A 20,987-nucleotide genomic window follows, 5' to 3' on the forward strand; every position below is an offset into this window, starting at 1 on the left:
AATCATTATTGGAGCTAATTTGCATATTATGCAAATAAGGCCCAGAATATGTACATGGAAATGTTTGCATCGCACTAACTTACATTGCAAACATATGTTTCAACACTTTGGGTGTTCCAATCTGAAACCTAGAAGCATAGTTTTCATGGAAACACTGTATTTTTATCATTATTGGAGCTAATTTGCATATTATGCAAATGAGGCCCAGAATATGTACATAGACATGTTTGCATCGCACTAACTGACATTGAAAACATAAGTTTCAACACTTTCGGTGTTTCAATCTGAAACCTAGAAGCATAGTTTTCATGGAAACACTGTATTTTTATCATTATGGGAGCTAATTTGCATATTATGCAAATGAGGCCCAGATCATGTCCATGGAAATGTTTGCATCGCACTAGCTGACATTGTAAACATATGTTAAAATACTTTCGGTTTTCCAATCTGAAACCTAGAAGCATAGTTTTCATGGAAACACTGTATTTTTATCATTATGGAGCTAATTTGCATATTATGCAAATTTAGCCACTTTACCCCATTGGATTTCTTGGGACTTTTAGTATGGTGTTTAGGAGCCCATAACAAGTTGCACTGCAGTGGAATTCATACTGTTGCAATTAGTGGTGGGTGAAACCCTATTTTGACTGGACTATGATATCAACAGGGTTGGGTGGGGGGTTTTTGCACGCCCCAGTGCGTTTTTATGTGACACAAAACTTTATTGGTTGTTAAAGGACAGAAGGTATGTACTTGACCAATCAGCGCTGACTTCACAGTAGCACACCACACAACCAATCAATAGTAATCGCGTCCATGGTGACCAAATAAGGCACGTACCTGCAACAACAAGAGCTCGTGTGACATCGAGAGTGGCAACTACGCATACGGCGAGAAAACATGTTAATCAGTAAAAATGTAGTATAAATTTCTGTCAACACACCTCTTCACATACCGGAAAAAATGTTGCCCTGACTGATTATCACTTCGGAAAGACGCTGAAAGGCCAACAATGGTGTATAATGTTACAATTTGAACCGGTGAGTACGAGGATTGATCAACCGGGGGCGTCGAGGCACGATCCTAGTCCCACACCTGGCGTTTCTAGTAGCGTCAGTGGTTCTGGGATTCCGAACCATCGTTTCCCTTCGTTCAACAAATTTGAGCAAGAACTTACCTTCACACCTAAGCTCAATGCCACAAGTTTAAAGTTGGCCCATGAACGTCGGACGCAGCTAAAGAGTGGGATTGTGCACAGAGGCCATGCTCGCGTTGTTCTTTCCAGCACGAGTCCTCATCATGCAGCAGCAGCTGCAGAAGATAAATGTCTCCCTGGCGATTTTACCTTCAAACCTCAGATGAGCACAGCAAGCCTGAAGATCGCCGAGAATTTAGGAACAACGTTTATGGCTCGTCAAGAGCTGCATTTGCAGAAACAACGACAAAAGGTAAATCCACATGTCTGTGTTTTGTCTACTCGTAGAGTAGACTCACTCCGATCCAGTCAAAATGCATGCGAATAATTTACATTGTCATTGCTGTGACAATTTGGTAGATCTATCTAACACTAACACTAACACAACAGTTAAGTAGGTGGTCTACTCAAATAGGAGTTAGAGTCTGTTACAACCTCAAGACAGACTGACCCTTTTTAGCAGTATAAACTTGTACTTGCAGTATTTACAATGTGTACAAGTGTAGACTCTATCGAGGTTAAAAAAAGAAGAAGAGGAAGAAGAAGAAGAAGAAAAAAAAAAAAAGTCTACCTGCCCATCATACTATCATGGGATTCATGGAGTGATGGACTTCAGGATGTTGTAATTGAAGATTTGAAGCTGTCATTTGTTGGCAGTCAGACCAATTTCCTTCTCTTATTGTGTACATATACTTGAGTTTGTGTGAATGTGATTTGAATGAGACATATGAATGAACCTAGAATCTAGTATGTATGATTTATTCTATATGTATAGAGTGATAAAGTGCCTTTTAAAAAGTTTACCAGGCCAAACTACATTGTAGGTGTCATCACAATAATCTATCATTTATTATGTAAACTGTAATCCCTTAATATCTGTATTGAGTCAAACTCACAGCAGTTTCTGCAGATAAGCATGTGGGAGTTTGAGAAATGAGTGTTACTTGATATGCATCATCAGAACGTGTTCCCATATCATTGTTATTCAGTTTATTATATATTATTTCTCTTTCAGCTGGAACAAAGCACCAAACTGCCTTTGAGAGGACGCCTCTCCCCAGTCATACCAAGTATAGCCAAAGCCAGACGATTAAGCATCAAAGAAAAAGAAGTAAGTAACTCACGTCTTGTAGTCTGCAACAACTATTAGCCTTTAGTATCAGCTCATATTGTGCAGAGAGATCAGATAGTGTATGACACTATTCATGTATGCACATGTGTATGCAAACAAGGTCATCTTTTGTGTGGGTATAATAGCAGAAAAAGGGATGAGAATTGTTAGTTATTGAACCCTATTTGTTTGATGTCATTCTTGCAGAACGAAGAAAACTCTCAGGTTGCATGGAGTACTCCATCTTCCACACCGAATCTGATTGACAGCAAGGAGAATGTGAACGGGGATGCAGCTGCAAAGAGACTCACCGCGGGCTCCACTCCCACTCTTCTCAGTCCAGTCAAACCCGGGCGTGGCAGCGGTCAGATGCAGACATCTGTTAGTTTCAACAAACTGCAAGACAGTAAGTCACAGTTTACATTCATGTTTCTCTCCAGTTTATGCAACATGAATTAACTTTGTAGTTGTAATCCTGTTGCTGGAATAAATTTGTAGATGACTTTTATATTGTTTTTCTTCACATACACACAATAGTCATGTATTTATTTTTTTTCCATTTCAAATTGGAAGATTTCCTTTCTATATTCAGTTTGTTTTTCATAAAGTGAAGTACAGCTACAGGGTGTAATCTTTTTACTTCAACTGAAGTGATGGGTTGCCATGAGTGACAACTTGATTAATGTAGCATTGTAGAGCCTCATTTTAGTTCTGGTTTAAGTAAATAATACATTTGAAAGGAGTAACTGTCTCCATAGGTTGTTCTGAATGACAAATAGCAGAAATGGTAGACTGGGGAATTTAAAACTATACCTTGTGATGTGGTTTTTGTAAAGAGATTTTGAATCAGAGTATGCAGATTTCGTTTTATTTTTTTAATGATTCCCCATTGCTATTGGAAAATGAATCTTCTACCAATTAGTTTGTATGTGCATCAGAGGTTCCAGGAAACAATTGATTTAATGTTGTATCAAGTGTCTCCTCTGCTTTTGAGATGAGCTGTATTTTTTGTGCTCTATGCTCTACTGGACTTTGTACCTCTTCTCACTTTATGACTTGACACATAAGTGACAATATATTAGGTTGGTGTAAAAAGTAAATATTGGTATTACTCTGTCATTGGAGTATCTCAGTTGCTACATACAAGTCAAGATGTTTATTATTTTGTCAGGTTGCCAAGCAGATGTTTCTGTATATTTAGTTTGCCTAAATTAGACTTGAATTCCAGCAGGCTGAAAATGCAGGAAAATTAAAGACACAATGCCAAATGTCAAAAGTGACTCACTAAATTAGTTTACAACATACTGTACATGCATATTGTAGAATGAAGGTAACCTTTTTTACGAGTAAATTATAAATACACACGGCATTCTTATTAGGTCTGTTCCTGGCAGTTTGGCTAAGTATCTTATTATACTGATGTGTTCATATGTGAGGCAGGACAGATGATTTCATTTGTAATGTGTTGATCAATCAATTGATTAATGTGGTAATGTTTTCATTTTTAGGTATGTACGCCCAGCCCACTACTAGCATGTCACTAAGGAGACAAAAGACAGTGATGAAGGCCAAAGGTTCCTCACACAAACGTGGAGTCACTTATCCAGCAGAAGGTACCGGTATGTTTATTCTATACAAGTCCTTCTTAAGCTCCCCAATCCTTGTCACTTCCTCCACACTTTTATGTACATGTGTACTTCATCTCTAAATAGCCCAATCAACCCTTGAGGTTTTCTTTATTCTTCTAAACCTTTATAAATTACCATTTATCGTTGTTGTTGTTGTTGTTGTTGTTGTTGTTGTTGTTGTTGTTGTTGTTGTTGTTGTTGTTGTTGTTGTTGTTGCTGTTGTTGCTGTTGTTGTTATTGTTATCATCATCATAAATTGTGTGAAACCTTGAGGCCGTCTCTCCTTGATTCTTCTGCCATTGACTACTGTGTAGTGCAATGAATTTGTGCTGTCTGTGATGATAAACATATACTTCAAGGACAAAGTAAAGGCCTGTTTCAGATAGTGGTGTGGTGACTACACAGTGTCATGTGTAAGTGTCATGTTATCAAAATTGTAGCCTACTCAAGGTTAGTGACATTTATAATCCATATGTACTCCTGCACCAGCTTTATTTCTTTGCGGGATTATTGAAAGTCATGCTTTTCCAGCTAAATTGATTAATCAAAGAAGTACAAACATCAATAGATAAAGTGATTAGCTCATAAGATGTCATTACTCTCTGAAAATGTAAGATAGAGGAGGAAATGAGATGTCATAAAAAAACTGCCCCATCATGCCAGGCACAAATTAGAGAAGACCCACAGTTTTACATGGAGCACTGAACATTGCCCTCAAAAGAAAAAAGAAAAAACAAAGAGTACTTTTAATTCGTCATTAAATGGCCACCTTTATTTCTGTGAACAGTAATGACTACTAGAGGGTTGCGGCTAGTGCTATCACAGTGGGTGTGATTGTTTATTGATAGGTCGGGCCAGCCAGTCAGAGGATGATACCGAAGGTGCCAGTCCGATCGCTCCACCTCCTCAACATTACCGGAGTAAGACCAATGCTTCCCCAGAACTCTCTCCAAGGAGCAAGGCACGCAATCCCACCTCAAGGAATCCCAATGGTGACCGGCTCAGAATGGCTAAACTCACTGCAGAAAAAGCTATGAAGGTAAATCCAAGCAACAACAACAAAAAGCAAAAAACAAAACCCCAAAACAAAACAAAACAAAACAAAACAAAACAAAACAAAACAAAACAAAACAAAACAAAACAACAAAACAAGACAAAACAAAACAGGGCTTACTTCCATATTAAGAATGCAGAGTTATTCCTAATGAGTTGATAGTTGCTTTTTCTTTTGTGATTTATTGAGAAAACTATCTTGATAATGCTATTGTTGATATTTCTATGCTTGTGACACAGGTATAAATGGTGGTCAAGCAGTATGGAAAAAAATAGTTCGAGTGAAGTCATTTTTGTCAGCAGAGGAGATTTGGACATGTAACTTGTTGAGCTTGATGTATATTACAGCTTGACCATAATGATTATGTTCAGTGACATTTGCATTATTTCCATGTGCATTTTAACTAGAGACTACTTCTTTGTTGTTAGAACTCTGATTACAATGTTGTATTTCAGAAGATAACGTGTGTGTCATCCTTTAGTTTATGGCAGTGGCTGTGTAGTGCTACCATTAAGTTGACTGCAAATCAATGACCATCATTTAAGGGATGTTGTTATCAGTTCGTGTAATTGCTTTTCTTTGTTACCTCTTGTAGATGAGAAAGATCTTCACCATCCAGGGACCGTACCCTGTGGTCAGGGCAAGCTTGCGGCGGCGGGCATGGGTGGAGAAGCAGTACCGTCTCATGAATCCGCACAAGTTCAAAAAGAAGAATAACGGCGAGGATGACTCGGACTGGGATGATGACGATGATATCGATGGTAAGCCATTCGCATTCCAGCCTCATTTTCTCTTTTCTCTTTTTCATGCTTCACATATCTTCACCTTTCACTTTTGTAATGGTAACTGAATTAAAAGAGCAGTCAGTCACATAAGGAAGGTCTGTCAATGCATGTTAAAGGGTCTGGGTTTTGTTGTCTTCAAAGCCAAGGTGGTTTTACAATAAATGTGCTGCACAGTTTGCATTCCCATCTCATGTATATTAATCCCCTCTTGTGTTCAAGGCAACGATTTACAAATGTAGTCACAGCCATACAGCCGCAAAGCCTGTGTCAATAAAGTGTAAATTTCCATCTACTCATTATTTGACCTTAGATGCATAATGGCCTTAGTTTCAGTAGAGTTATACATCCTTCTGCTTCTTATATTTATTCCAAATGTATCATATTTTTAGTATTTCAGCAACTCAAGGCTTCCCATGTATTTTTTTCCATAGACGACAACACTTGTGATGATGACAATGACGACTCGATGTTTGACGACACTGATGGCCTCTATGGCATCATGGTAAGTTACATAATTCCTGTTGTGACATTCATGAACCTAACTTTAGCTCTCCCTAGAATTGTATTGCTTCATTGTGGTATCACCTCTGTAACACTTTCACCCTTGTCAATCAGGTTTACTTTTTAAGGAAATATATTCTCAATTTCTGTGTTCAACTTCTATCCTTCACTATATGTTGTTACACATCTTCCAAGACAATAGAAGTCAGTGTTCTTTTTTTTTTCTTTTTTTTTGAGGGGATAGTTATTTATGTTTAAAACAATTACACGAAAATTATTATGGAGGAGCTGTCAGACTTGTATGAACAAGGTGGCTGTTTTGAAAGGCTCAATGATTAGCATGTTAGATGGTAGCAACTTTTGATAACTTGTTCTTCACCAATTTGTTTGTTTCTATTTGAAAAGGGGAAAAGAAAATAATATTTTGTCATCCTGGGTTTAACTGGGTACCTATCATATCTTGCAAACAAAAATATACGCATCAACTTAAACAACCCCTCGCATTTAATTTCACTGTGTTTCACGCCCACGCTTCAGAAACTTTCTTTAAATTGCAAGGCAAAGGAATGCTATATGGGGAGCGTATACAGGTGTTCAGGAACCGAAAAATGTAAGGAATGTCATGAGCAGACCCTGAGATATCATTCTCTCAGCATTCCACAACAGGCCACAGAGGGTGGGAGGGAGAAACATACAAAGCACAAAAACCCAAACAAAGCAAAACACACATTTGAAGGAGAGGAAAGCAAGGCCACTTAGATGTACACCACAGTCAATAACACACATGCCTGAATGGGTGTGAATTCAAGTCATTCCTGTGTAAGGTCAAGATATTGTTAATTATTGATTGGTTGGCTGAGGCAAGCTGGAAATTTGGCATTGAGCATGTGAAATTGACTTACAAGTCATGCTCAAGACAGGTGTCCAAATGATTTTCTTTTCTCTATTTTTTTATTTTTTTTTTAAAGCTTGGTTTTGAGTTTACACTTCTATCTCATTTTTCCCCTTTTCTTTATGGGATTGGAAGTCTTTTCATGTAATTCTGTTTTGATAGTTGGAGATAATAATCCCCATGGCCAAATATACCACATTGCACCTGCACATTGAAGTTTCCAATCAAATACTATGTTTTTAAAAGATATCAGACAAAATTAATGTGGAGGTAGCAAAGAATACATAAAATGTCCTTACTTTCATCGAATGCATCTGCTTCATCAAGGCATCCTCATAATTATAAATGGCATACATTGTCATGGTTATCACGTTGGTGTAGTTTAATTAAGTCAAGACCCTGCCCCATCCCATGATGATTTGTTAGTGGCAGCTGCTGTTTTGAAATGCGAGGTGAAAACCCTTCCTTTGTTTTGCCATGTTCAGTTGCATGTTGCATGACAATGTCGTAGAAAGAAAAAAAAAAACAGAACAATTTTTCTGAGATATGATTTGTCTATGCCAAAGATGTCCTACTGTCATGGTATGGTCATGCTTCATTTCTTAAATTCTTTCACTCTTTTTTTGTTTTTCAGTCGAGAATTGTCAGGAATTCCACTCCAACGTTCATTTGGACGGTCAAGAAAGGATCTGTGGATTACAGATTTTTGAGGAAGGAGACCATCGTCAACCACTTCTGCAAGAATGGGACGTTCACCACCAAGGTAATCACATGAGTGACTCACCAGAGAGAAAAGAAATATCTAGTGACTTGTTACATACCACTGTGTGAGAATATCAATATGTTTAAGAGATATCTGTCACAGATATAACTACGTCTCCTTCTGTGTTACTGTCATATTTTCTTGCATCCCTAATGTTAAATTGTAAAATGTCCCTAATGGTAGCTCTATTGCCTGTTTTCTTCAATCTGCAAAGGTTGGGCTGTGCACCAACTTGAAGAATCTCCACTGGTTCAATGAGCTGGATGCTGATGTGTTCTTTCCCCGCTGCTACCGCATCTGTGTGGATGAAGAGAAGGATGCATTTGTTGGTGAGTAGAAATTTTGGAAGGGCAACTCTTATAGCAGCGTTAACATGTAAAAGTGCTGATGTTGTCAGAGCTATGAACTAGTAAATTCTTATACTTTTAAGTATGCCTTTTCTTTATCGAACAGAGGAAAGTGTGCTTTTGAAATGATGAATATTTATTTCTTTTTAGTTGTATTTAACATACTGTGTACGTACATGCACCAAGTGAACCAACAAAATAATATTTTGATAGTATGAATAACCAAGGTGTAGGCCTATGGAAAAAGCAATCGAATATCGTTACGGCAGTATGCAATTAACATTTTGTAGAACGTTTCTGCTGAGTGGACAGTAATAAGTCTAAATTGTCCAACTCCCTTCATTTCATCACAGATGACTACAGGTTGTCGGCGGCAATAGGCGTACTGAAGTGGATCGTTCTGAAGCAGGACGGTGATCTTGACATTGACCTGTCGGATGAAACGGAAGAAGACAAGACAAAGAAGGAGGAAGAGGAGAAGGACAAGGAAAAGGAGCAAGAAAAGGAGGCCAATGAGGCAAATTGCAATAATGGTGAGAATTGTCTTATTTTATTTCGAAAACTGATCTTTTTTTTTTTTGTCTCCATGACTAAAAGGTTCTGTTCATACCTCCTCATGTGAAACCATTTGAGTGATGATGTTGCCTGCTTGAACAAAAGTCAATAATACTTTTACGTAGGTGTTTTTGTCATTAGATGAATCACTTTACACCCCACTTAAGAAGGAAATTTTTATCTTAGCAGCCTGATTCCGAGATTTATTTACCAAGAGTGTGTTATCATGACAGTAATACTGATGTAATTATATAGCTCCGTGTATTTTAGCCATGTAGGATGGACTGATTTTGCTACAACACGCATTTCCCATAGACACCTGCCCAAGTATACTCGGGACTCGTCCTCAACAGGTTAATGCTTTCTTGTGGTATACCAATGGTTTGTTTGCAAGGTAACTCCAAAATAAGTCTTAGTAGATGTGAATGCGCCTGTTTCTGAGAGTAATTTTGAGGTTATTTTCATCCTGGGTGTAGCAAAATCTCCACGAGGCAAGAAGAAGCCCCCGGTCGTTCTCGGGACACCCTTTGTCGACGTCGCGATCAAAATCGTGGAGGACTTCCTGACGAGCAAGGAACACGAGGACATAGACGAACCTCCATCAGCCAAAACTTTGCTCACAGAAGCCGAGTGGGACAAATTCATTCAAGAGTACTACAGTCTTACCAGGTAAGCCGTTGTGTCTGATTTGCAGTGAAAACAGATGAATTGACATTCCAGCAATCTGGTTGCATGTCGTGTAGCTGTACTTGTGTGTATTGTATGTGTGTGTGGAACAATATGATCATTGTTCTAATGACCTTGTCATGTCAGATGTTTCTTGTTTTTGCAAAAATTACTTTTATGGATGGGAGGGTTGATTATCTGAGTACTGTAAGTCTAAATTAGTTTCTAATATCTGCTCTCTCCAAAAACAGTGAAGGAGGGAAGATCAACGATACTACCACTCACTACGCATACTGTGATAGTCTCCTGAACAGACTGCGAGCAATTAGTCCCCAGATTGACATGGGAGGCTTCAAGAACATCTGGATTGTGAAGCCTGGTGCCAAGTCTAGAGGAAGAGGTAAGGCAGACTTTCTACCTTCAATTTCCTGCATTACATTTTTTTTTTTTATGCCTCCTCCACGTAGTGGTGCCGAAGGCATTATTTAATTAAATCATTGTTGCACTTGATTTTCTTTCAAAATTCAATATGATGTCATCTTTCTAATTTCTGTATTTGATCCTTTACTGGTTTATCATTGCTGTTACTAGGAATTACCAAAATGAAACCAGAAAGTGGACACTGATATTCATGTATAATCTTGTGTCTGTGATAGACTTTTGATGTGCATTTTTTGCTAACCAAAAAGTATAGCCCTTTACAGTAGAGTATGACACTCTTCTGTTGTAGAAATTCTCAAATTAATTATGGATACCCACTTGCTCCTGACACCCAGGTATCATGTGCATGAACAAACTTGCTGAGATCCTGAAGCTGATTGGGAACCCACTAGTGAAAAAGGAAGGCAAGTGGGTCGTCCAGAAGTACATCGAGCGGCCCCTGCTGATCTACCAGACCAAGTTTGACATACGCCAGTGGTTCCTCGTCACCGACTGGAACCCGCTCACCATCTGGTGGTACGATGCCTGCTACCTCCGGTTCTGCACCCAGCCCTTCTCGCTGGACAGCTTTGACTCGTGAGTGGAGGCATTTTCGTTGTCGATGAAGATGGGAGTACGCCTGATATGGTGGCAAGACTCTTACATGCTTATAATTTGTGCCTTGAAATAACTGATGAATTTCATAATTGTCAGCATAGAGAAACTGTAGACTTTTTCATGTATGTTTGTGACTGAATTTTATTCAGTCAACCCCAGGATAAGCCAGTGCTTCACCAATTTAGTCCACCCCTTACATTTCCATCATAGCCAAGATATTGTCATGTTAATGAATTAGTCTTTCATATTTTTCCATGCATTGCTGTCCTTTTTCTTCTTCTTCTTTAGTTCGATACACCTGTCTAACCAGTCCATCCAAAAGTTCTACGAGAATTCCCCCAAGAGAGACAAGAACCTGCCAGAAGACAACATGTGGGACAGCTCCACGTTCCGCAAGTACCTCGACGACAGGGGCTTTGAGGGCCTGTATGAAGATGTCATCGTTCCAGGCATGAAGAAGGCGATTCTCTCTAGCATGCTGTGTGCGCAGGACGTCATGGAAGCTAGAAAGGTATTGAGAACCACCAAACCGGAAAAAAGATTTTTATGCCTCCGCCAACGAAGTGACCGGAGGCATTATGTTTTCGGGTCGTCTGTCCATCCGTCCGTCCGTCTGTACGTCCGTTTTTGTCATATTGATATTTTGCCAATTGTGTGGAACTGTCATCACACATTGTCAAGACATTGTACTATAGACCTATTAGGAGAACCATGCATTATGGCGGAGGCATATCAGTTGCCGTAGCGATATATCTAGTTTTTTTATGAAACAATTGATCAGAACAAATAAATCCCAATTGTCTAGGCACATTACTGTAAATGTGAAAATTTTTGTGATGTTGACATTTTCACGCATTTCGCACAACCAGAAACTAGCGCGGAAATAAAAGCATGTGAATATTTTGCTTACCATATCTTCTCGTAGTTGATGTCTTGATTCAGTGGAATTAAAAACACATGAAACTCTTCTTACTGGGCCGAGCACGAAAAAATTAGTTGCGTGAAAATTTTCACTTTTACAGAAAAAAATGTATATGTCTTAGTTCAAATAGATAGAGATTGAAAGTTTGGTTTTGGCAAAAACAGAAAAATTCAATGAATAGTAATGCTTGTGCCTGGTTGTGTACTCATTTTATTACTGCAGAATTCCTTCGAGTTGTACGGTGCTGACTTCATGCTGACGGACGACTTCATACCCTGGATGCTGGAGATCAACGCCAGCCCCGCCATGGGGGCCACATCCCCAGTTACCGAGCAACTCTGTGCCAATGTCATCGAGGACACCATGAAGGTTGTCCTGGATCGCAAGCACGACAAGAACTGCGACACCGGCAGATTCAGCATACTCTACAAAGGGGTATGTACGGCTGCATCTCAAATCTCTATTGCACCAGTACTTTAGTTGGCTGCAATTCAAAACACGAATACCTTCAACACACAAACAAACAAGCAAACAAACAAAAAATCACAGAAATCTTGATGGCCATGATTTTTGTGTTAACCAAAATTATGTTTTACAAGTGAGCCACTTCTTGGTTTGTCATTGCTGCAATTATTGTAGAGAACATTACATCTGCAAATAAAATCTTTATGTGTTTGTTAGCAGCATTTTTCATGAAATCTGTGTGTGTTGCCTTCCCTGAAGAATGTGAGAAGAGACCTCTTGTAATCTTTTCAACACTTTTTTTTTTTTCTTGACAGCCAAATGTCACTGTGCCTCCATACGTTGGAGCAGCGCTGTGTGTGGATGGCTCCAGTCTGCAGAAGCCCGTTGGCCTCAACCGGCAGAAGAGCACGTCCAACGTCCTCAGTCCCCGGCATGAGAACGACAAGAAGGCGGAAGTCCGGATGCAGAAGCGCAGCAAGACGCCGGGAAAAGCGGAAAAGATGGCGGCCATCGAGAAGCTGGGCCTGAAGGCAGGCGTGACACCCAAGGCGACGAGCATGGACGACATGAAGAAGAAACTAGCAGGTATTGATGGGTTGCGTGTGTTTGATACTAGTACTATTAACCTTAGCCCCGGCAGCACTAAAGCCTTTCACTCCAACAAGATGAAGGGGGGCAAGGGGAGGCGGAAGAAGACGAAATCGGAGGGAACTATCACCAAGCACATCCGCCTGCCGAGCCTCCAGTACAAGCCCACTGGGGAGGGGCGCGAGGAGCTGAAGCCGGCGCAGGTCATGGTTAGGTCAGCAGGTGGTGCTGGAGATCGTGCTGAAGAGAAGACTGTAGAGTGCGAAGAGCCCACAAACTGTGAGAACTGTGATACCATGCACCACTTCAAGGTGGTCAAGGGCCCGCCCATTCATCGCAGCTTCCCCAAGAGGGAATTCCCCCGCCGCGGGCGCGTCCCCAATCCAATTGAGTACTCCGCAACTGCCCCTAAGCACAAGATGTCTGAAGACGAGGGCGCCCTCGTGAAGAAAGTGAAGGCAGGTGCCCTGAAGGCTAGACTTAAGCTGCATCACCAAAGAGGGATTCATGAACAATTGTCCTCTCTTGGTGGATCCTTAACCGATTCCATGGACTCGTGGTGTAGCAGCTCAATCTAGGGAAAAAAACAGAGCCTTCCAATGTTATGGCAGCTAGACCTTGCTGTATTAGTGCCGGCCATTCAATGTCAGTTTGCTGCAAGACGTTTACTCAGGGGTGACTTCTGGTCTGGTTGTTCACATTTGCACTGGTGCACTGGCAGTAGGTTCAGGGCTGTACAGCTTTTCAAAAGTCTGTAATGACAGGGATTATCTCTGATGATCTGAAGGGTGTAAACTTTGCATGCCTTGAAATTTTGTCTTTTTGTCCCCTTCTTTAATTCGCTTTTATTCAGTCTAACTTGGTCTGAACATAAGACTCATCTCATTGATCAGGAGAATCATAAAATATATGACATAAAATCATTATGATATGTTTGATTGCAGTGACTAGCAAACATGTTCATATCAGTACTTATGAATGAGGCTTAGATCACTTGGTTCTTATGGGAATGCTTCTGTAAAGCGCTATGAATGCTACAAACCTTGTCTCCTTTCTTGTTGACAATGCGCATCAATACAATGCTTAGAAAATTGAAAATGTGCAATAATGATCTTTGTAGATGCACTATCAAGTAGCATTTTTATATCCTTAGCTTTTGGTATGCCTGTAGTTTAAGTGTAGTCTGTCTGGTGTACTGTGTATGTGAACAGAGCAGAAATACAAGTCTGGTTCCAGACAAATTTTGATGGACATTGTCATATTGTTGAAGCCAGTCTGCTCAGAGTACTCCTATATCTCAGTGTGATTTGCTACCAATGGTAGGTGTCATGTTTCGTTTCCGTAAATCTTTTCGCATTACAAGGCCAAAGAGTATTTTGACCCTGGTTATCAAATACGAAAATGAATAAAAAGGGACACAAAAGAAAAAGAAAAGCCAACATAATAATGGCCCTCGTATGTCCTCTTGCCCTTCACAAAAAAAGAAAAAAAGAAAAAGAGGAAAGCCCATACTATTATTTATGTTATGCTGCAACTGCGTGCATGGGGCTATTTTGGTTCTGACTGCACCCAATTCTGGTTCGGCTTTCATCCACTGTCATCCACATTCTTGTGATGTGCAGAAATATGTGATTGTTGCAAGCCTTACACACTGCATGCATCCATGGGATACAAAGATTGCTCATTTGTGAGATATTGGATATGTTCAGAGACCCATGCATGAAATATATCATGTGATCTTTTCTTTTTTTAAAAATGGGGGTAAAGATACAGTTTAGTCATTGATATTCAGACTGTAGAAAGTGTCGAGCAGGGTGAGGTACTGCTTGACATTTTGACAAAGGAACTCTTGTCTTTTCGTCATTTTAGTTAAGGAATCACATGCAGATGTGCAGCCATTGCATCTGTTTTCTGCATTGATTTCTTGTATTTAAACAGCAAAAGTAGACAATCTTTGCCTGGATATATGCAGCTGTTCTATTCTGACAGGTAGGGATGGGACTTCTGGATTTACTGTTTGAGAAGTAACAAGTAAACATGTAAAGTGTACATAGCCTCGAGTTGAAATATATGTGCAATGCCTTTTATACGCAAACCAGAAAGTACTAATGGAATGAAAGATGAAGTTTAAACTGTGCTTTTATGTTAAGACACACATCTTTGAGTGTTTGCTGCAGAATTCGGACATTTTAAAATAGAACCTCATGCTCTCCTTTAGTGTTACTGTTTTGCAAAAAGGTCTTGTTTGTCAGTTGAACTTGGAAAATTACTACCTGCTGGACAAATGGCGAGTGAGGTTTCTTAACATTATTAGATTACCTGCTGATTGTAGATCATGCTGATCTCAATAAGATATACATGAGGAAAAAAAGAAGCATGTTTATGTTGAATTGATTCTGTATTATTATTATTATCATTATTATTATTTTTGATATTCTTGCTTCATTTCCGACATCTTGGCTGTGATTATGTAATCACAAACAGGCTCTTTAAGTACTGTGCAGGTAACCAAAAGTTGCTTTGTGTGTGTTTGTGTGCTGTTTGATCAAAAAATCACAGTTACATCTTTCATTTATCTTTATCAGCACACAGACAAGTACACAGTTTCACAAATTTGACCTCCTAGTTGTGGACTTCATTGCTATTGGGATAACAAATTGAGTAAAGAGGTGGGAGAGTCCCAAAAGTTTGAAAGTTTCCAGCCCATATGAGCTTATCTGATCCTCATCTTTATTCTGATAGTCACAGTATCACAACGGTTTGTCACAAGCACCTACGACACATCAAGCCACACCTATGCTACATATCACACCCATGCAATTGCACACTGTAGTATTTTTTTTTTTTCCACTTGTGACTGAAATGAAATGTCAGTCACATCTTCCATGCTTTGCACATTTTCGGCTATTCAGACACACGGCGTGCTGGTTACCTGCATGCTTGCTTATTGCCTGTCGGGGAGCTCTCCGTTTGGAATCATTGTCACCTTTCTCTTGAAATTTGTTTGAGAAAAGGATTTGCTGAAAGGGGGGTTGGTACCCGATGAAGTGTTCTGCATTAGCATCCAGTTGGCCAAGTTAGATATATCAAAAACAAAATGGACCTGATCAAAAAGAAACAAATCAATAACATGAACAGAAATTATGTTATTTTGAAATAAATTAATAGGCAGGATTGTTTGATCAATTATCCTTCTTCAAGAGCCTTTTCAATCTTACGAGAACAAATCTTTGCATATCTTTTTTTTTTTGTAACATGACTTAAGAATAATCTCATTGGAATAATGCTGTCCTTGCTTATTGCTATTCTGAAATTTCATGATCAAAACTGGACAGAATTTGGGCAAAAGTTTGAACAGAAACAGTCAGATCAGGTAGCGTGCCAAACATACAAGAGCGTGTGATACTTTGTAGCTGAATCTGGTGAAATTCATTTGGCACTGTCAGTATTAAGTGTTTACAACTGCATTGTTCTTCTACTCTTCAGTGTCCAAAGCAGTTCCATACTTCCAAACTTATCATTGGACATGCACTGCTATACATTTACACTATATCAATTGTGTTGTGGAGCAAAGTATTCTATCTGTGTATGAATCTGGCATCATTGATTTCTATTAGGCTGTCTCGCTGTCACTGAGATACATCATGTACCTTTTATTTGCTGTTAACACATCACAGTATGTTTTGTATGAAATAAAGGGACAATAATATTATATTCCTATGAAATCGGATATCTCACCACTCTCATTATTTTGTGTCCCATGTGCCGAAGGCAACAGTTGTATATTCACTTCGCTTAAGTTATGATGGTGTAATAGTAACTCACTCTTCAACCTCTATGTTGTGCTGAAGGTGACATTTGCTTTTATTAGTTATCAAGTGTCTACATTGCCAAATTCCAACTGCTACAGTAGAATGCTTGAGATTTGCTTCAATTTGCTTTAAATTGAATCTCCTTGCTAAGATCTTATATTTATCAGTTTATTAAGGTGATGGTATTTGCATATAATGCTTCGCTATTGTCATCTGTATTCCTGTTTTGTATGCTGTTATGTGTTGACACATCATATATATTCATGTTACTCTGAAAAATGGCATTTTTTTTACTCTTGCTTTGTGGCATTACATATTATGTGTATGTTTCTTTTGGGGATGATGCTTAATGCTCATGGCATAACCCAAATGGCTGCATGATACTACAAAAAGAAAGAAAGAGAGAAAAAAAAAATGATTAAAAGTTTTTGTTTTGATCCGTAGAATCAGAAATGGTATAGGAATCAACCACTTTCCACATTTTGTACCCACGTTCTCAGTCACTATTTGTTCACAGTTCACGAGCATTCATCATCCACGCTTGTTTCACTCACTCTGGCATTATAGCAATTGTTTTTCGCTACACTCTGCATAGTACTTGCCAGCGTCTGCACACTCACGAGTTCTGCAAGTTATATCAGACACTGTGCACTTTGGTATTCATGTCATGATTCACTGTCTTTGCAAAGTTTTTTGCTGTTATGGGTTTGAGCAATTGATTTTTGTTTTTTCGTCCATTGTGTATAAAATGCTTGCTTTAAATACTTGCTTTTCTCTATGGTGAGACCAAATTGATCTCTTTTGGTGACTCTGCAATAAAAGGTAATGCAAAATGATAAATTACCTCAAAAGGCAAAAAGTATTGCAGCAACAGCCGACTTTTAAAAATCATGATTGTATTATCCATCATGCTAACAAATTTGCTAACTGAACAGAATGCATTTACTTGTGCTCTGCTTGCATATAAAACTAACTGAGTTTTCATTCTGTGTCTGCTTCTCTTGTTTTGTGACACGCTTTCCACTTTCTCTCTGCCATCATCCATTACCTGCCACCTCACCAACCCCTTCCATTCCCCCCCCCCCCCCTCGCTTGTCCTACCCTCTCCCTTTTCCTGCATCATGTTCTGTGTTCCATCCACTTGTCCTGCACCATCACTGGCCACACCCACCCCCCTGGCTCCGCCCCCTCCTGCCTGTGGATCGGCTCCCCGGCGGACTCATTTCTGGCCCTGCGATCGCCCATGTGCCTTCCACCGTTATCATCGTCATCATCATCATCATCACCATCCGTCCATCCGCCCATCTGTCGTGCATCTGCTGCATCATCTGCTGCCATCACCATCTCGTCGCCACGGTTGCCACCGACAGTATCGCCTGCAAAGCCGCAAGATAATGCAGCAACTGGACGTCATTCAGCACGAGATAGCGTCTCTCGCCAGAGTAGTACGTACCATTTCATCACAATGCCGCTCCTCATCACAGGATCCCCAGCTTGAAATGTCCAATAGCCAAATCCTGCGCTCCTTTAGGCACTTGCTCTCAAAGCGCAAACAGCACAGGAATGTGGCCCTCCGCTACACCTGTCCTGACCGTGCAGCCCAAAGGCTATGTGGGCAGTGCTCTGGTGCTCCTGTTTAATCCAAAGTTACTTTTAAGTAGTGGCCCTCCTCTGTACACCCCTCCCATGTACAATGCAATATGTCCTCCGAAACTGTATCTAAAAATTGCCTCTACGAAATATATCACTCCACTCCTCCATGTTCCTATAATGAAAAGTGCAGATCTCACCATATAAAAGCCTTTATTTCATTCAACTTCTTTTAAGCCAGAAAAAAAAAAATGTATGTTTTGTTATCACAGCCATGTGAAAGAAATATACAAAGACATGTTTGGATGTGAATATTGGTGAAACACAAAAGATGGATATCGGTAATTGAATGTCTGATGCCTTGTCTTTTAAGAAGGGAAAGCAAAACAAACAAACAAGCAAGTCCCACATGCACACAAATATGTTATTATTTATTTATCGGTACAGAATCTTGAAGTGTAAAGATGTGTTTTAATTTGACTAATCGGGATGTTCAAAACCGTATAAACAATGGAGATATTAACATTGTTTATATAGCAAACAAGAATTAGACAGCAAAATTGAACACCTCAGTAACCAGGATGATAATGTTTAGTTATCTAAATATTCTATTGTCACATGGATTTAAGCACAGTGACATCATATACTTCACAAAAACCATCTCAAATTGCTCTCTATGCTTTCTCGGTACTTACTTAGTGAGGGTTCCTAACCATTTGTTTACCAGAACCTAGTGAGTGATGTACAAAGCCTGCAGGGGTTTCAGAATGTGGTAGGAAATTAGTCAGATGAGGCCACAAAATGGGGCTGCTTATGATTTTTTGTTAGAACAACATTGCTTTGCATGTGTGCAAATGTAACCGAGAATGCCACATCATATCCTGTTTGTTATATGCAGTGTTGCATTATGGGATACATCCATTCATCGTATTGTAGAGGACTGTAATTGAGAAAGTCTTGCAACTTCAATCTCTTGTTAAAATTTCCAGATGCAACCCCTTTAGTGCATATATCAGTTAACATATGATGCATTTGCATTGTGGTAGAGATTTAAGAGAAGGCATGTTGCTTATATTGACCAAGCGAATGTCCCACTTCTTGTCAATCCAAACATCACAATGCATGGTTTGTCATGTGTGTGATGTAAAGGGTTTTTGTTTTGTTTCTTTCTTTCTTTTTTTGCTATTTGATTAAAAAAGAACCTCTTGTAAGAAATAAGTGGAAGCTGAAAAACAGTTATGCAAGAACTCTGCGATTGTATGCATTCTTACTTATAAGAGCATCATATTCTACTTGAGGATACCCCACACACACACACAAAATTTCTTGTGCAAATTCTCTCATAGTTAATTGAACAAAAGTTCTGAGAGGTAGTAAAAGGGGCTGAATCAATGATATGAGTTGCTGAGATGGTATAAATTGCCATCATGCCATATGTTTAATGTCACCCATCGTAGTATGTCTTGGTAATTTTAATTTCAAGACAATTTGTGTTGGATTTTCAGTGCCTCTCTTATGTTTCACTGATACTGGTAAACTATGTCATGCATTGTAGAATGTAAAAAAAAAAAGATGGTGGCATTTAGTTGCCATGTGGTACTGGTAGATGGTTAGTTTTACTGCATGTTCTTCCTCTCAAACATCCGACTTCCACTGACAATGAAGTATGAAGCAAGGCAAAAGCTTTGTAGATATGTGGAAGCAAAGCGAAATTCCTTCAGTAGTTTTCAGTCCTCATGAACCTGGGTTGGGCACAGGTTACTAACAATTATACCTCCCACACTTCATTCTTATGGTACTCTATCTGCATGGGGAAATTATGCATGCTATCAAATATCTCTAGTCTATTTCACTCTGCATGAAAACTGGGACTCATCGGTTTACAATTATTTTTCTCTCTCCCAAAACTAATATTCAACTCTTTTCATGAACCACGTGTAATCCCATAACGATCATGACAACTAACTGCCTGTTTCATATTGTGATTTCTACATCATTAAACAAACTCATGAATGTCTCGCAACATTAACTTCTCTCTCAAAACATAACTGCTGAATTTTGTGCTGTCTTCGTCATGTCAACATTTTCTCTCGTAATCAAAACTTACATCTGACGGTTGTATCTTTCGTATCTCTGAACCCCTTCACTCTTTCATCTTCCTTCTTTTCTGTTCTTCCTGGTTTTCTCTCTCTTTCCTCTGGTGTTGTGACTCTGATTAACCTCTACAGGAAGTTCTCTAGAGGTATCGTGGGGCCATACATGCGCACTATGTGGTAACGGGCCTGGCTATGTTCTTGACACCTCTAACCAAGAGTCTGATCAAGTCTGTGACTGCCAACGAGGGAGCCTGGTCGTTCCCGACCCCACCCTGGACGAGAGTCCTCCGACTCCCCGCCCGACCTCTGCAATGCTCCGCCTGACAGTATCAGTACCGCGCCCTCCTTCCACCAAGAGGTCACGCCCACCCTCTACTGCCACCACCCCGCACACGCCGGCTACTCTCTGGCCCCAGAGCACGTCACCACAGGCTCCCACGGCCACGGAAGGGATGCCCCGCCCACCGAGTGCAATGTCCATCAAGCAGCTGCAATTTGACCAGCCCTGCGAGGTCGACGCTAAGGTCGACGGCGGCAGCGATGACAATCTCGGCGACCCCATCCCGCGCGCTATCAACTTCATCAGCAACGCCGTCGGTCAGCTGATCACCATCAGTGACCAGGAGGACCTCCAGGGGGCCTTGAGGCCCAGCAGAGTGGGCTTCTCCCAGGGCAGGACCCGGCCCAATGTGAACAGGCAGAGGAGGGAGAACAAGGCCCACCTCAAGGCCAGCAAGCAGCAGTACAGCCTGGGACCGATGCGTGCTGTGGTCACCAACTCCAGGAAGTAGCCAGTGGTCGACGCTTGCTGTCATTCCAACTTTCTCTCCGTGATGTTTGATGTATACGCTACTGAAATAGAAGAAACTTGATTTTTATGAATTTGATTTCGCATCCTTGTCATACTTGTCTGACACCCTTCAATATTTCCCCTTCAATACTCCTTGCTTACATCTTCATCCGTATTTCTCCATGCCAC

General features: G+C 40.1%; 1 protein-coding gene across 1 annotated transcript; it reads left to right on the plus strand.

Annotated features, from left to right (window-relative positions):
- Nucleotides 1-901: 901 nt before the first annotated feature.
- On the plus strand, nucleotides 902-20,799 carry LOC139725220 (uncharacterized). Its single transcript, XM_071636310.1, has 19 exons — nucleotides 902-1,448; nucleotides 2,211-2,306; nucleotides 2,514-2,712; nucleotides 3,815-3,919; nucleotides 4,783-4,973; nucleotides 5,584-5,749; nucleotides 6,205-6,275; nucleotides 7,801-7,929; nucleotides 8,144-8,258; nucleotides 8,630-8,818; nucleotides 9,323-9,500; nucleotides 9,749-9,897; nucleotides 10,274-10,514; nucleotides 10,824-11,046; nucleotides 11,680-11,892; nucleotides 12,237-12,507; nucleotides 17,693-17,767; nucleotides 20,141-20,406; nucleotides 20,497-20,799. Exons 1-19 carry the CDS (start codon nucleotides 1,023-1,025, stop codon nucleotides 20,797-20,799), a joined length of 3,606 nt encoding a protein of 1,201 aa, XP_071492411.1. The 5' UTR covers nucleotides 902-1,022.
- Nucleotides 20,800-20,987: the final 188 nt, after the last annotated feature.

This window comes from Diadema antillarum, unplaced genomic scaffold, assembly GCF_040938485.1.
Source record: "Diadema antillarum isolate AM-2024a unplaced genomic scaffold, OU_Dant_1.0 seq00000028_RagTag, whole genome shotgun sequence".
Taxonomy (NCBI): domain Eukaryota; kingdom Metazoa; phylum Echinodermata; class Echinoidea; order Diadematoida; family Diadematidae; genus Diadema; species Diadema antillarum.